The sequence below is a fragment of the Penicillium subrubescens genome (assembly GCF_028828155.1).
Source record: "Penicillium subrubescens strain IBT 31985 chromosome Unknown utg000013l_segment0_segment0, whole genome shotgun sequence".
Lineage (NCBI taxonomy): Eukaryota > Fungi > Ascomycota > Eurotiomycetes > Eurotiales > Aspergillaceae > Penicillium > Penicillium subrubescens.
This window is the reverse complement of record NW_026643163.1, coordinates 156812-172657: the sequence shown is the minus strand read 5'-3', so window position 1 is coordinate 172657 and position 15846 is coordinate 156812. Positions and strand designations below refer to the sequence as shown.

The following is a 15846-nucleotide window of genomic DNA, read 5'->3' as shown; positions in this document are numbered from 1 at the left end:
GGAGCGAGGGTCCGAAAAAATAGTATTTTTTGTAAGGGGCCGGTTAGATGATTGAAGAATAGCTGAAGCAACTTAAACGCTTCATAATGCCTTACGTTGTATTGATGATTACACATTAAAGTAAGAACATAATTCCAATCAGGTCTGAGTGCCCCAAAACACGTAGTAAATGCAATGAATTAGGCGGAGTCAATCCATTATGAATAAGTATCCAGCTTCGGCCATATAGACCCTCCCCCTCCCCACGTTATGCGGAGCCGACTTGTCAGTGCGGGTCAGAACGTCCCAGGGCCTAGTTTCACTGCGGGTCCTAAGAGTATCTCGCAACTGTACCGTTGCTATGGTTAGCCTTACTACGGGTTCTCGTCTTTTTAGGTATTTTGCATGATGCTCTAGGAGTACGCGCCAAGTATTATCACGAAGTGAGCTCCCATACCTGTAGGTAGGGTTATCTTGTAGGTGAACTGTGAAGTACAAAATACTAAATTTAGAGCGCAACAGTCAACATGCAATTCGCCGCGAAGAACGAAATACATGTGGGGATGGCGAGAGACCCATTAGTTGGAAGATCAGCTTCATTCGTGTAAAATACGGCGTCCTCCCATACCAGGCACCACGGAACTGAACAGCATTAAGATATCAAGGTAGATCCTGTCATGAAAAACACACACCCCAAACTGCTAGATCTAGTCCGCTTTCGAAGCCAATCACTTCCGTTCAAACTGTACCATTTCCAGAGAGGGAAGGATTTAGCTGCGGTTTTTGCTTCTCGCTTGCTTCTTACTCGCTCTTTTCAAAGTCATCTCACTTTGTTTGTACTCCTCTTCGGAAGGAGGTGGCGAATTCTCGTTAATAGACCAATCTGGAGCCTCAGGAGGGTCCACAAGTTCATCTGACGGGACAGAAAGCTCCGGGTTTTCTGTTTCCAATATCACTTCCGCACAAATGGATCTATCCATTGTCAAGTAATCGTCACCTAGTAGAGGTTCACTACCTTCTGCAGACAAAATTAGATAATCGAATCGATCACCGCAGGGGTTGACATACCGTCGATCTTTGTTTTAACAAACCGCTTGCAGGTCTCCGAACCTTTGGTCAAGATCAAGAGTTCCTTGAGGAGCTGCTCGCGGACTGTTTGGCTTTCCTTCGACTCACCAGCAATCCTCATGATAAGATTCGCTGGCATGTCGAATACAGTCACCGGCGAGAGAATGCGGGACAGTGAAGACATGAGTCTCCCCTCCACAACTTCGTTGGCAATGTCATCGACAAAACGCTTCAGCGCAACCTGTCTTCCGTTAGATCGGAAACCCCTTCAAAGAACATGCGTTAAGAATCACCTTATAATAAGCCAGCATACAGTCCAATGCTTCGATCGACGCAAAACGTACCATGTCGGGTTCGGATTCCTGCACCAGCGATTTGAGGAGCTGGTCAAGATTTATCGAATGCTGGACGTAATAAGGCTCCTCCAAAGAATCAACCCTAAAGAAGCGCTGCAAGGTCTTGGCGAGCTCATCTTCCTGTCGCTTGACCCGAATCTTCTGCAGGGTTTCCGTGAAGTAGTGATTGTAGGTGATCGGATGCCCTGTCTGGTGTGGCTTCAGGAACTCTCGAGTCTTGCTGTCGATTTCCTGCTTGATAGAGTCGCAGGCTGGGACTATGATCTCATCGATCAATGCGGTCGACGTGCCTTCATCTGTGACATGTTTAACGACAAGGGCGAGAAACTCTCTGGCAGCAGCCCATATTCCGTCCGTATGGCTCCGCGTCAACTGTTCCCACAGGGAGCACTGTTCCAAAAACAGATCACGAACGATCATTGGGTTGAAAGTCCCAGGCAGCTCGCGACCTCTGGTTCTCTTGAGAAGATGACTGATGTGCTTTATATACTCCTCACGAGTAACACTGACCTGGTGCTTAGCTGGTATCTGTCCATCATTAGGCTCACAGATTTGTCGGTAATGACCCCCTCGGCTAATTCGCTCGGCGAATTCTTCATTGGAGTTCTGCACTATGGCTCGTATTCTTTTGTGATATCCTTTGGTGAAGTGGGCATCCCCAAAAAAAGGGTCATTGTACGTGCCATCAATAGCCGCTTTCACAAGCTCCTGGAGTGATTGGCTTATATTCAGAAGATGAGACTTCTGCTCGTCGATGGTAGTACGAGGTTTACCAAGTCTTTGCAGGCGAGTACTGCAGTGGTTGGTCTTGTCTTCGATCTCTCTAATCAAGCTTGGTAGCTCGGTAGCGATCTGCGAAAGCAGTACCTTACTCAACCGGGGCCGTAGGCTATCGATACCGACTAGTGAGCTTGGTAAATCTTTCCATATCCCTTGGGAGAAAAACTCAAGTTCCTCAGCATCGCGTTGGTCTAGGCTCCGATGGCCTTTATCCATGTCCATGTTCTTCAGGACATGCCACCCAAGCCGAAACTCCACGTCCTGATTCTTTGCCAATGACACAAACATCGTTTCACTCTCCGATCCCCCTGCGAGTGTATCAGGCTTTGTTATGATGCCGAGCGTCCGTTTCCCGGATGGGTCTGCATCTCGAGCCAATTTGAGAACGATTTGATTGGCAAAGTCATTCTTGGCGGACACGACGGCGAGGATGATGCTGCGCGGCTCTTTCATATAGGATTGAACCACATCCTGAACAAGCTGAACATCCATGGCCGACTGTTGTTTGGTTTCCGAATGGATAAGTCCCGGGAGGTCCACAATTGTCAGATGGGGGCGGTCTGGACCTGACACCTCGACCCGCAAGAGGTCATTTGAGAAAGCCCTTCCGTGGGTCGTTATCCCCATTGCCCCTTTCGCGTTCTCGATCAGGATGGGTAGGCCTTCGAAGCTATCCAACTGTTCACAGAAATCACTAAGTGATCGTTGCTCACTATCGCTGCGCGTGTGGTGAGGCACGATGGATACCCGAACGCCGACATGGGAATGCTTCCGTAGGACAAGCTCGGTAGGGAATCGGGTGCACAGGTTGCTTTTGACAGGGAAGCCTACACCGGATATGGCCTCGAGGACTGAGCTCTTGCCAGAAGACTGGTCACCACAGACTATAATCTGTGGCAGCGAGATATAGTGGCTAATACCTTGAGAACGGAGGGTATCAATGGAATTGAGAAGATCAAGTTGCTCTTCAGTACATATATCCCGGAGGGCATCGGTGTGGAAATTTCTCAGGACCATTTTGAAGAGTAAAAGATCGTAAACAAAGAACGTCGTGTGGATCGAAATTGAGTTGAGCTCAAGGTGATTTTGAAGAAGAACCCTTATTATATTAGTCTGAACGACCAATGCAGGACTCTGGAAACTAGGATTACCCGTGAAGCCAGGGGCTTAGTTATGCGCAAGTATTACCCAATTTGTATTTTCAAATAGTAGATTACATATAAAAATGTGGGAAAGCTACTTAGGATTTGAGCACTTGGCCTGATAGGATATTATGCAGATAACTGCAGCCTTGCATCACATACGCGAAAAGCAAAGGTATGCTTTACTGACGCCACCGGTATACCCAAATAAATATAATTCGCGCGCGTGAGGCATATTTGAGGATGTAATTGCGTATTCAGTCACTTGAATTCTAGGCAGACTTGTGAGCACCATCCAGAAAGGAAGGGTTGCGTAAAATATAGCTCAACAATTAACCTAGTTTCTGATCTAGTTATTGACCTTACTACTATTCTCACCGAGTTGAGAATCAAGAGGGATATTGCCAACATGACATGGAGTAGAATTATAGGTTTGAAGCATTCAAAATGCCAGGTTGGTGTTTCTATATTTCACGGGGAGTGATTCTCCATGGATGTTAAAAAATATATTTCCACATGTCGTATCTCAATGAACAGGATCCGTGCATTCCAGCGCACACACTAGGTTCAGTTATGTTCCGCTTGAAACGCACGACACAACGTACTTTTATCCCGCTAAAGTCCAACAATGCAGGAGGCCTGTAATGCAGGAGGCCCATAATGCGGGAGGCCCATAATGCGGGAGCCCATAATGCGGGAGGCCCATAATGCGGGATGGCCACATGCAGGGCATTGCTAACGTGTGAGAGATATGAAACAGTGTCCCAATACAAGCTGCAAAATCGATGCGAGCCGGCCCGTCGTTATTTTCCAAAAGTCCTACGCTACCAGAGTAGGCGATGAAAATTGCACTCTTCATTGAAGATGGCAAAAGGGCTTCTTGGCCTGGCAGTTACGCCGCTATTGGCTGGCTGTGAATCATAAACTTCTATTTTCTCCTGAAAATGTACTTTTATTAGTAAAATGCAGCCCCTCCTCAATGATTACTTTTCATTTCTGGGGATGCACTGCCAAGACCCTCGTGCTGATAATCCAATTATCCATTGATTGGCTAATTAAGCAATTTACACCTAAGCTCATGTTCTAACTAACTAGTTATGTTCCCGTATCACTCTCAGGAAATTTATATTATATCCTGCGAATATTCGGTGGTTATGAAGCATTGAAATAAACTGGACTCAGTGATATTTTGGAAAATCATTATGGCGGCCCTCAACTTAGCGCGGTCAGGTCGGTGGATCGTCTGCGCCAAGGGAGGAACTATCTTTTCGCTGTAACTGTAGCAGGTTTGACATTCCGGGATTGTTTCAGAAAGGCATGATATTTGAAATCTATTAATTTGACCCTATTGAGCGCAACGGTGCCAAAAAAAGTCCTTCTAGTGTATTTTCAATGGACTGAGTTAGCTACGCGATATGATTACTCGGCTCGTAGAGTAAATTTAGCCAACACACTATACATATATGCACCTCACTAACTTGACAGTCATGCATAATTGTCGACCGATTTGGCGATGACGTGGACGAATGACAGATAGGCACAGTGGACCTTTCGATATGTGGCCCGGAGCGGATATTGCGACCTATCTGAGTGTTCATATATATCCTCAAATCTTTTACCAGAAATGCAAAGGAAGAGAACGACCGCATTTTCCGCCTTCAATATACTGCTGGATTATCTGGCAAGTGATCGGATAAAAATGGACGAGATTATTCGCAAATATGAGTCTCAGTAGAGCAAGATTTGTGAAGATTCTTTTCTATATTATCCAGAATCCGATGTCATTTCAAATAATCCAAAACATCTCACCAGCAAAATCCCGGCAGGAACGAACTTCATCACCCCAGACGTGTCATCTATGAGCGATGCTATAATCGAAGAGGCTGAGATGCCTTTGTATGATAATATCGCGCCATCGTCACACGATGGACTTTTTTACTGCCAAGAGTCGAGATGTAATGACAAGGCCGGCTTCACTCAAAAGTGTGATTTAAGGTGAGCTCCCTGTCCATTACAGATACCGCCCAGATCCTGATTCTTTAGAAAACATATGCGGATCCATGTTCTACCTGTTAAATGCAAACTATGTTTCTATGCTGCGGCCGAGAGGAGAGACGTTCAGCGGCATGTCACCGTTGCTCACAAGGAGGCTGCAGAGAAGGCTTGGGGCGTCAAAACTCCCATTTATTGTTCGTGTGGAATGACTTTTACCCGGAAAGACAATGCTCAGAGACACTGTAAATCGAGTGGATGTACCCTTCAGTACAATTGATCTTTACTATGTGGGTATCGATCAACCTTCGAGTTGTTCAGCAGATCGAGAAACAAATCCAGCAGTTTACTTTATGTTTATTTACTGGTTGAATCCACGATCAAATCTTTTACAGGATAGGCGGGTCAGGGGTGATTCCATGTCAACAGCTTTCCTTTGACCCTGTTCCGCATTCCGGAAATTAGCTTCCAGGACGAGAATGGGTTGGAATAGGCAATTGATTATTCAGCTTGGAGAACCAATTCGAGATGACTGAGCTGATTGATCGAAGAAAGTACGACTACCATACGGCAGGTTGACTCCCCACATAGCTGGCTAAGTAACACGGTGTTACGACACCCGTAATGCCAAACATCCCAAATTACGGTGCAGATCCTAGGACAGACCTTGGGAGATGCCTTTATCCTAGTTAAGGCGTTTACGAGGGATTAGCACTACTTGGCTTACCCCAAGCAGATTTTAGATCAAAAGACCGTGCTGGCACACCCTTCTAGTAAAAATCTTTCCCTTGCGATGTACATACGCTTTGTTCCTCTACAACCTCGATGCTACCGTCTCTGGATGGAAGAGTAACGGCAATGGTGACTGCCCTATAAAGCCTTTTTTTGCCCTTTCCAGTGAGAGAACCGGGTGCCAACTTGCGACCAGGCTACACATGACTCCACTCGGTCCCCTTCGAAAGGGCTTCATGAAGAGGATTAAGCCATCGAGTCCATTCAAGCACTTGCGAGGCTCTCTACTGGCTTGTTGAGTGAGAATTTGGCCGAAGGCCCGAATCGGGCTCTGCAGGAATCTCGCACATCGATGCAGACATGAGAGAGCGGTGCAAGAGTGACGAGGGTTTTCCCGAAAGGTTTTAAGAATCCAAGTTTCTGCGAAGCATCCAATTTTCAAGAAAGTTCTCTGGAGTGGTTGGAAAGAGAGCGTCACCTTCTCACAACAAGGCTTTGTTGAGTTGACAACATCGGAATGGGATCTCAAGGCACTTCTGCTCCCCCTGAAGATCATACATTGCAGTATGACCACATACCTGGGAGGCTCTCCCTTGACATGATTGCCAAAGTCGCTGTCATAGCAGACTACTATGATTGTAAAAGACTTTGAGGTTTTTCTTGGACATGTGGATTGAAAAGCTGGATGGGGTCCGTGATATATGTATTGTCGAGACCTCATCCTCTGATAATGGATATTCTGGCTTTTCGAGCTCCCTCGTCAAAATGAAAAAGCGAGCTCAGTTTCCATATCACAGACCTTGGGTCATACCAATTCCCAATCATATACTTGGTAATATTGTCACATCTCCCATATGCATAATCTAATAGAATGCCCGATGCAATGGATGGCAGGAGAGAAGGTGCTATCACAGACCTAGTTCTTTCTCTTCACACCCAGCATGCAACGTTTTTGAACAAGACGAAAGGTTGCGGCTTCGAACGCAGCTCAATCATGTATGGTGCCCTCCCAAAGCAGATGTAATCACATGGGCTGTTTTCGCCAATGCCTGTAGCTCCTTTCAGGGGACTGAGCTACCGAGGACTTGTGCAGACAATTCAGTCATTCAAATCTCCGCAGTGGCGCAGTTTATCTCCAGGCTATCCAAGCTATGAGATACACCGTTGCTTTCCGTTCCACTTTCAGCCCCCTCTTTTGTGACTCGCGCGACTGTATTGGTGGTCTTACGCTTAGTGATGATGATCTAAACGCACAGGAGTAGCTGCCTTTGTCATCGCTTATTTTACGGATTCCCCAAGCAATTGAGGTTCATGTACAGCCATGCAGACCCTTTTATTCCACTTACCATTCTAATTCCTTTTTGCTTAGACGCGGATGGCATCATGAGACTGGATAGGTGTGTCGGTTTGAATGCGAATCGTTCCTGAGCTGTTCAAGTCCGATTTCCTCACGAGTACGGATTAGTTTGGCCTCCTATGTTTATGCAGCGTCGCCAACCATCCACAAACGGCCCCTTGACGGGACACGTCCGCCGATACAGGCCGGTGGAGGGAGATTGAAAATTCGCCAAGCAGCTTCGCCTTCGTGCTTGAATGTGACTTTTTTCATGGCTTCTCAATAGCCATACTCTTCTATACTTTCTTTATCCGAACAAGGGTCTCTTGATTCCCTCCATACTATGATGATGGAGGGATAGCGGTTTACAGCGGACTATGGGGGCAACTTTGGTCAAAATCCGACCGTCTGCAGAACATGGCGGACGGAGCAACAGCGTCGGTGGATCCCCAGAGAAGCCACTTCCAGCTAGGGCCACGATAGCCATTCAGACTTGTGATCTCCAATTTTTGCGCAGTATGATGTACTAAGCAGTATTCAGCCACACTGACGGAAAGGCCAGGGGCGGGGGGGGCACGATGGTATTTGGACGTTAACTAATGGATACTGTTGGCTAATTACACCGACGGATCGGAACAGCTTTGCTCCGATGCATGGGCAACAGGATGTGAACCGAAATATTACCCAATAAGCTCCGCAATTCAAATGTATTGACGGACAGACATTACCTGTCCTCGTCCGAACTTCTGTGTATGTTTTAGATTCTGTAATGCGTCCGTCAACTCTTTGCGCCTCGAGACCGACCTTGTTGTCGCTCCCTCAGGGGAAATGGTTGGAAACCCTCTGTGGAGCTTCTTGAATGCTCCTTCGTGTGAACACTAAATTTATTTAAAATCTGCAACACCTCAACCAAACTGTCCCTCCTCCCTTTTGAATCGTTATGGTCAGTTTTGGACGCGCAGATAGGAATTACGTTGAACAGGGTATCCCTGCTCAACATGAAGGGAAGGTGTCAAAAGTTCCAATTCTCGGAATGTTAGAATCCCCGAACATAACGGAAAACGTCAAACCCAATTGAGACAGACTAAACTGTTTCGGGTGTATATTGTAATAAATCCCCACTTCCTCGTCTTCCCAAAGGCAGATGCGGCAGTAGCCCCCATATGCAGAGACACGTCAACCCCCTTTCTCTAAGGACAGCGGTACAAGCCCAAAGATTTTTCTAACAGAGAAATTAAAGCCTCACCAGCACCCATAATCTCCATACTCTTTTATATCCCAAGCTTCCGTGACAACTTACAGTATATTCGTTATTCTACTAATACTCTATATTAGCAATGAGTCCACGGGATAATCATGAAAGAAAATTCTACGCCGTATATAAGGGGCGGGTTGACAAACCAACGATATATTCTTCTTGGTAAACACAACTTGTTATGGGACGAGTGTTATGCTTGTTAATAATTGATTTGCTTAGGGGCCATGTACATCCTCGAGTGACAGGTTTCGATGGCGCAGAACAAAAAGATTTCAAAAGCCTCGAAGATGCGCGAAATTCAATGAGACGAAAGGGATTTGAAGAATTTGACGAAGCTCTGAAATGTACCGCAGGCGACATAGCTACCCTGCCATGTCGAGGAATTTATTATTATGCCGTTGCAAATGGCCGAACTATCGGCATTTTCGGAGACTGGAAGTAAGCTTTATGCCGAAGCGAATTAAGAACCGAATAACACGATTTAGGACAGCGAAAATGTCAACTAGCCAATACCAGAACGCGTGTCACCAGCGTTTCAATACCGAACGCGAGGCCAGAGGTTTCATTGAAGACTGGAACGATGCGTACGCTGATGCATGGCGATGGGAGATCAGAAAAGGGCTACACGATGGATGGAAGGCAAAGAGCCTCAAGTTTGATCCGGAATCGGCCTTGGCCAAGATGGGAAGCGAAGGAGATACGGTTGAAAGCCCGATTATGAATCTGAAGGGGCTAAATTTGGAGAAGGAACCCAAAGAGTAACCCCTTTTTTTGAGACACTCGAGGCATTATTATCGAGTCGAGAAGAGCATCACCTTAACGACGCTTTGCAAACCGGAAAGCCCTACACGCGCGTCGTATGGTCGGGACGGACTCTGGTAAAGGACATGATCGCTTTGCTGCTTGTTCATATAGCGCTGTTGTGCTCATGTTAGCTTGCGTTGGAGTGACGGGTCACGAAACTTCGGTATTCTGTCTATTTTCGTGCTTGCAATCACAAGGTTGATTGATGATCGGGGAAGGCAGGAGACCAAGCCTCGAAACTTTCTCAGTCAGCATAATACATCTCGTTGGTTCAAGGTATTCATGTTGAGGGCTTACATTGGTTTGCCTGATACGATCGAGACTATCTTGAGAATTAGATTACAAAGGGTGTGAGAGAGAGGGATAGACAAGCATCTTCAGGTTTGAGAGAAACAGCACACCTATGCTATTCGTCAACCGGCATGCACAAGCAGTGACCCTTGAAGAACGCTCTGTCAAAGCCTTTACGCTTGATGGACAGATGGATTATAATATCATGGAAGGCATTTCCCTTCCAAGTTAAGAAAAATATCTTGGACAATTAGCGAATTCTCAGGGACAGATAATGGTAGTGGCGATTACCAGTTTCCTAGTAGGGTAAACGCGCTTTGTTGCTCGATTTATCTCATCCAAGAGAACCATCGGGACGAGGCATTTGATGATATCGGATAACCAGTCTATTGGTGCGGCTTTCATGACTGTTGTTCTATTTAAACCATCCCTGCACGATATCCGTACGACATTTTATGCCATTCAAAAGGCAAAGACAAGAACACAGTGCTCCCTCTGAATGCGGCATTTCTACTGTACCTAGGAGGAAAGAACACTTTTTCCACCATCCTCTGTAAGCCTATCCCTAATCTTGATTTTCACATAGCCTGAACCTAGCCTGCTCATGCCCAACGAATCGGCTTGCTTAGGTGTAACACTGACCACGGCGCTTGGCGAGAAGAGCAAAGCCTCTCCCACTCGAAGGTGTACAATCCGATGGAAGATAGATAGCTTTGTGGGAATCCCAATCGCTCCAGGCTCGTGATTTGCCTGGCTCTCCTTTGTTGACTGCAGGCTCAAGGCAGCCGCGGCAACATGAGCTTGCAATGTGTGTGCCCATGCGGGCGATGAGAATCGATGGACAATAGCGACGGAGCACAGACCGAGAAGGTCACTGGAAATTGTTGGTTCTTGTGTCGAAATCAAGATCCGGGCGCCGAGGTGACGTTGTAATCGAACCGTTGAGAGGAGAGTATCTGTGAACCCTTGTGCTTCGACGGAATCCTTCATGTACTGAAAGCCAATTAACGTCAACCGAATTACAATCTCAGGTGTATATCGCACCTTATGGGCCTCATCAAGCGCTACAATTCTGCCAATTTTGGTATCCTGCTCCATAAATATTCCAAAACAGACGTTGAAGAGGCTGCAAGCCGTGTCAGGTGAGATGCACGGACAGGAAAGGTCCACGATTGTCAATTGCGAGGCCTAGTTTATGATAAACCTTTGAGGAATCTGCAGACGGACTGAAGAGATTTACCTTTGGTATCCAGCTGGAGCCTGCGTTCTTTTTCTTCGCCTTCCCTTTCATTTGGTAGCTTGTCCCTGCTTGTTGGGGTGCCATGAAGCTCTCAAGGGTGTCCAGCCTCTGTTTCAAAGGCTCAAGTTGACCTGGCAGAAGCTCTGAACGAAGAACTCGGCTCTTAAAATCTTGATAGTCAAATTTAGATCCTGCGTTTTGCTGCAATAGCCGCATTTCTCGCAAAATTCGCTGTACCGTATGCAAGTATAATGGAACTGCGCCATTATCTCGATTGACTGCCATAAGATCCAGCATACGTTTAGTGTTGAGATCGGACTGGTCTATCTGTAAAGGCTCAACTTCGATGTTGAATCTAGAATAGGTTCCCTATAGCGTTATGAGCAATGTAATGCGAGGGCTATATGCTCACTTTACCTGTATAGTCCGGAGATTGGTTGGAGCACAGAGGACTCTGACTTTGATGGTTGGATTAGATGCCAGGAAAGCAGCTTCACAGGGTGAGCCGCCATTGTCACAGATAAATGTATCGTAATGAAAGACAACAGCTGTAAGTGGATTCAAAAGCCTCCCCGCTCTGGAGGGGATCAAACATCCTTCAAGTAGACAGGACAGTGTGTGACTTTTTCCAGAGCCCTGAGACCCACAGATAAACACACTAGAAGGTGATGAGACATTGAAAAATAACCGGGGGTCGTCGTTCGGTTGTTGGATTTCTGTGCCAACTCGATGAGGTGTCTCAATTTCCACTACACCCCCCAGAAGCCCATATTGCAATGGAGCGAGTGCAGGTTGATTAAGCACTGCGCTTGTCAAGATGGGAGCTAGAAGGGCGTCCTCGCATTCATCATTGGAGTTGCCAATTTTCAGCAAACTTAAATGATATGTCAAGTCTTGGTCTTGGAATTATTAGGATTTTCTTTGATATTTTCGACGACGTTTGGAGCGGCAAGAAACAATATGCTTCCTCATAGACGTACCGAGTCGGTTCTCATGACACATAGATGAGGGCATCTTGGAGTTCTGATCTCCAATATCCTTCCTTGGTACGGCTCTAATGGCTTGCTCTTATAGTGAGCTACTGGTTCTAGACTTTGCCGGTCCTTTAAGATGAAATTGCGGTGAGTATAATATAGAGCGGTGTGTAGAAGGGCTGTGCTGTGATTGTGATCACTGGCTCGTTACCTTCGATCAACAAGATCAATAGAGAGTCATGACTGTATTCGGGATGCCGCGCAAATGCATGCATATAATGTTGCTTTACACAAAGTTGCCATTAAGTGGGAAAGCCTCGACAGCTTCAGTTTTCTTACAGCATAACATTGCCCACCCACAAGGATGGCCTCCCGCATAATGGGCCTCCCGCATAATGGGCCTCCCGCATAATGGGCCTCCCGCATAATGGGCCTCCCGCATGATCGGCCGAGTTGCCTCGTCGATATGGCTAACCCAGTGTCTCAAGTAACGTCCCAATACCGAACCGTGGTTTTTGAGACAAGCGATGACTGTAAGGGTCGTTTATTACTGATTCAGATATCGCTTTCACTTCGTCCAGCGCTGTACAAATCGGTAGTTACTAATGACAGCAATGTCAGCACGACAAATTTTTAACCAGCTGTCGCCGTTCCGGTCACAGATCAGCATCTCTTATGATAGACATAGTTCAGCGGAGGAAGATCTCCTTGGAAGGAGCTTATTACAGCTATAGCGGACCCTAAGGTGATTATATACAAAATTTCTAATCCCCTGCCGATCGCTAACCCTACACCGGCATAATGTCAGAAGAGCCTGGCTTTTATTGTTTAGTCATAATCAATAATCACCCTCTGGGGGTTCCTCTACTCTAGTCACCTATCCCTGCACGGATCTATCATGCTAGTAATATATGCTGGTGCTTCTAGGCTTCTACTGGTATCTAACACTATATTATGTTTAAACGAATGCATCCCGGCTATGACCAGAGATCAGGGTATTCCGCCTTACAGTTTTGAGCAGTAGAAGAGGGAATAGGATCTATTTGCATTCATCCTTCCTTGCCCTTCCTATTTGAGACCAACTGATCTTCAGTCGATATTGATTCCGAGAGCCAAAATTTGGCTGAAGCGTTAGTTCTTAATCTCAGGTGTTGCATCTTTCTAATACCGAGATAGAAATAGGAGACGCTTACAGAGGAACCAGTACAGTAGCTCTGAGAGCTGAGGGATAATGAACTCTCGATCAGTGACCCGTCCTGGGCCTCCAACCCAGAATTCAAGCCCTGCACTATATTCTGCACTAGATAACGGCTTTTGAAGGGATGTTGTACTTCCAATGGCCACATTTCGGGAAGCCTGCGAAAGATAGTTGAGATCAGCCGTATCTTGACTTTGACGGATAGGCGATGTAGCGTCTCTTATCGGGCAAAAATTGGTTGGTGGTTGGAATGAGGAGTATTTCACGCTGGATTTCTGAGTTCTAGCCCAAACTCTAGTAAGGAGGGGTCCACGTGGGTAAAACTCATAGGTTGACATCAAGCTCCTATTATAGCTTTTATGGGAATTATCACACACCGATAAATCTCCACCATCTAAGGATTTTGCGTTGGCTCCCGTGAGAAAGGTTTACGCGAATCAAAATTTAGCCATTATTTGGTGACCGGTAATACTTGGTAATACATCCTCAGAGCAGTCTGATCAGTTTGTGGTAGTATCTGATTAGATGACACTATCAAGCACTGTCCCCTGGTCTAGAGCCCTAACGCCATGCTAGAGCCTCTCTGGCGTGTTGCGCAGCGATTGTCCCTTCGACGGCCGGATGTCTTCTTTTAAATACTCGGGCCTGCAGTCATTTTATTTCAGCACTATTCTCTCCACTTATTATGCTCTACTGTCCTATCTCCTCCCGTGGCTCGTCATAAAATTCCCCCTCCAAACAGAAACAGGAGCTGCTAGGTATATAAAGATTCCGCGCTAGCCTGCTGAGATATCATTGGATTATTTGGATCATTATGATCAACGAGCAATCAACTACTATTTGTGATATCCCAGGTGAAAGTAGACAACTGACCGTACGCTCGACCATCTGTCCTTCCGATCGTGCTCATGGACAAAACCTACCCATTGACTCTGATGATCTGAGCTGGCTGGGTAAGCTATCTTTAACTGAACCATTGTGGCCCGGTTGGACTTACATTTCCCAACTTATATATCTAGGCTCAAGCGAAAAAGGGCCCTTTACGTTGTCGATCGGTGACGAAAATGAAGAGCGAATTCAGAAGCTTGCAGAAGCTGCGCGGATAATACTGAAGTGCGTTGGTGAAAACCCGGAGCGCGAAGGTCTACTGCATACTCCAGAGCGATATGCCAAGGCCATGCTCTATTTCACCAAGGGCTATGAGGAGAGAGTTGAGGATCTGGTTAACGGGGCTATTTTCCATGAGAGCCATGATGAGATGGTCGTTGTGAAAGATATCGATATCTTTTCGCTCTGCGAACACCACATGGTTCCATTTACTGGAAAGGTATAAACTGTGCTACCAGTCACTTGCGTATATAACTGACATTACGAGGCAGATACACATCGGTTACATCCCAGACGGCCGCATTCTTGGTCTCTCCAAACTAGCTCGACTTGCAGAGATGTTCGCTCGCAGACTCCAAGTTCAAGAGCGTTTGACCAAAGAAGTTGCGATCGCCATTTCAGATGTCCTCAAGCCCCAAGGCGTCGGCGTCGTGATGAGCTCCTCTCACCTGTGCATGGGTATGCGCGGCATACAGAAAGTCGGAAGCACCACCACCACTAGCTGCATGCTGGGACGCATGCGCTCGGATGCGCAGACTAGAGAGGAGTTTCTGACACTTCTAGCCCGAATTTGATGCCATTCTATCAGCTGTTTTTGATCTCTTTTGTCCGGTTTGCCGAAGTCAGAATGAATTTAAGAGCGGTAATCGCAAATCAGAATTTTCAAAGATGACCATCGCCTAATGCATGTCACACTTTCGTAGCCAGACTGTGCAATCTGCAAATTTATACCTTACGGGAAGACGTTGTACAACGTATCGCTGTAGAAGATAAATATTTCCCATATGGGCAGTAAATCGCTTTTCGAGCTTCCTAGTCTTTCAGTGGACAATTGCGTCGCATATAATGAAAGCTGGGCTTGTCGAGTATTTTACCGTAATGAATGCCCCGGACGGTGTCGTGCTTGTCTTGGAGTTCTAATCGTGCGGCAAAAATGATCACACCCAGATGAGTAAGGTTTTATCAATGGCTGTGTTCAGTGGCGTCTCGCTTGAAACGCGCGACTCAACGCACCTGTATCTCTCTAGAAGTCCTACAATGCCGGAGGCCCCTCTTGCATGGTGTTGTTAATGAGCAAGAGATATGAAACAGTGTCATAAAGGCGGCTCATGTGAGATAGTTTCTTCTATAATTCGCCAAAACATTCCCCACTCTTCCTGAGCCATCTCATTCTGTCTGGACGTAAAACGATGGAGGCCGCCAATCTGACTTGGTTTTTGTTCATGCTGCGTTTGGCTCAAGCTGCAATAAGCTGCCAGTGATCCCAGTTGACATTCTTCTTGGCTGTATGGCTAGTTTGTTCTAAAGCGGGACAGGTAGAGAGATGAGCGAGACCCCAAAGAAGAATGGGGCGGTTGAATCAGGGCAGCACATAGATCTGTCGTAATAATTCGATTGTATTATCTCGATCCTTTCTTTTGACAGGATCCTTTCAGCCAAATGCTAATTTGAGAGACACAGGACACGGCCATTTAGAATTTAGGCTATGTGCCTCTAACTTCCACGGTTATTGTATGTTCCAAATGTCAATTCTGGTCAATTCGGGGTTTTATATTTCCAATAAGAGGAGTAGAAGATGTTCGCAAAGG

The 15846-nt window shown here is 46.3% G+C and overlaps 4 protein-coding genes across 4 annotated transcripts; 2 read left to right on the top strand and 2 right to left on the bottom strand.

Annotated features, from left to right (window-relative positions):
* Positions 1-749: 749 nt before the first annotated feature.
* Positions 750-3200, bottom strand: N7473_013182 (putative dynamin GTPase; the record flags this gene model as incomplete). Its single annotated transcript, XM_057159121.1, has 3 exons — positions 750-997; positions 1048-1288; positions 1341-3200. The coding sequence occupies 3 exons, from the start codon at positions 3198-3200 to the stop codon at positions 750-752; spliced, it is 2349 nt and encodes a 782-aa protein (XP_057002171.1).
* Positions 3201-9138: 5938 nt separating this feature from the next.
* On the top strand, positions 9139-9405 carry N7473_013181 (uncharacterized protein; the record flags this gene model as incomplete). The annotated part of the gene is made up of 1 exon (XM_057159120.1): positions 9139-9405. The coding sequence occupies one exon, from the start codon at positions 9139-9141 to the stop codon at positions 9403-9405; it is 267 nt and encodes an 88-aa protein (XP_057002170.1).
* Positions 9406-10257: 852 nt separating this feature from the next.
* N7473_013180 (uncharacterized protein) lies at positions 10258-11992 on the bottom strand (the record flags this gene model as incomplete). Its single annotated transcript, XM_057159119.1, has 4 exons — positions 10258-10827; positions 10979-11347; positions 11396-11877; positions 11959-11992. 4 exons carry the CDS (start codon positions 11990-11992, stop codon positions 10258-10260), a joined length of 1455 nt encoding a protein of 484 aa, XP_057002169.1.
* A 1972-nt stretch (positions 11993-13964) lies between these two features.
* On the top strand, positions 13965-14832 carry N7473_013179 (GTP cyclohydrolase I; the record flags this gene model as incomplete). The annotated part of the gene is made up of 3 exons (XM_057159118.1): positions 13965-14103; positions 14170-14477; positions 14530-14832. The coding sequence occupies 3 exons, from the start codon at positions 13965-13967 to the stop codon at positions 14830-14832; spliced, it is 750 nt and encodes a 249-aa protein (XP_057002168.1).
* Between the last annotated feature and the right edge of the window lie 1014 nt (positions 14833-15846).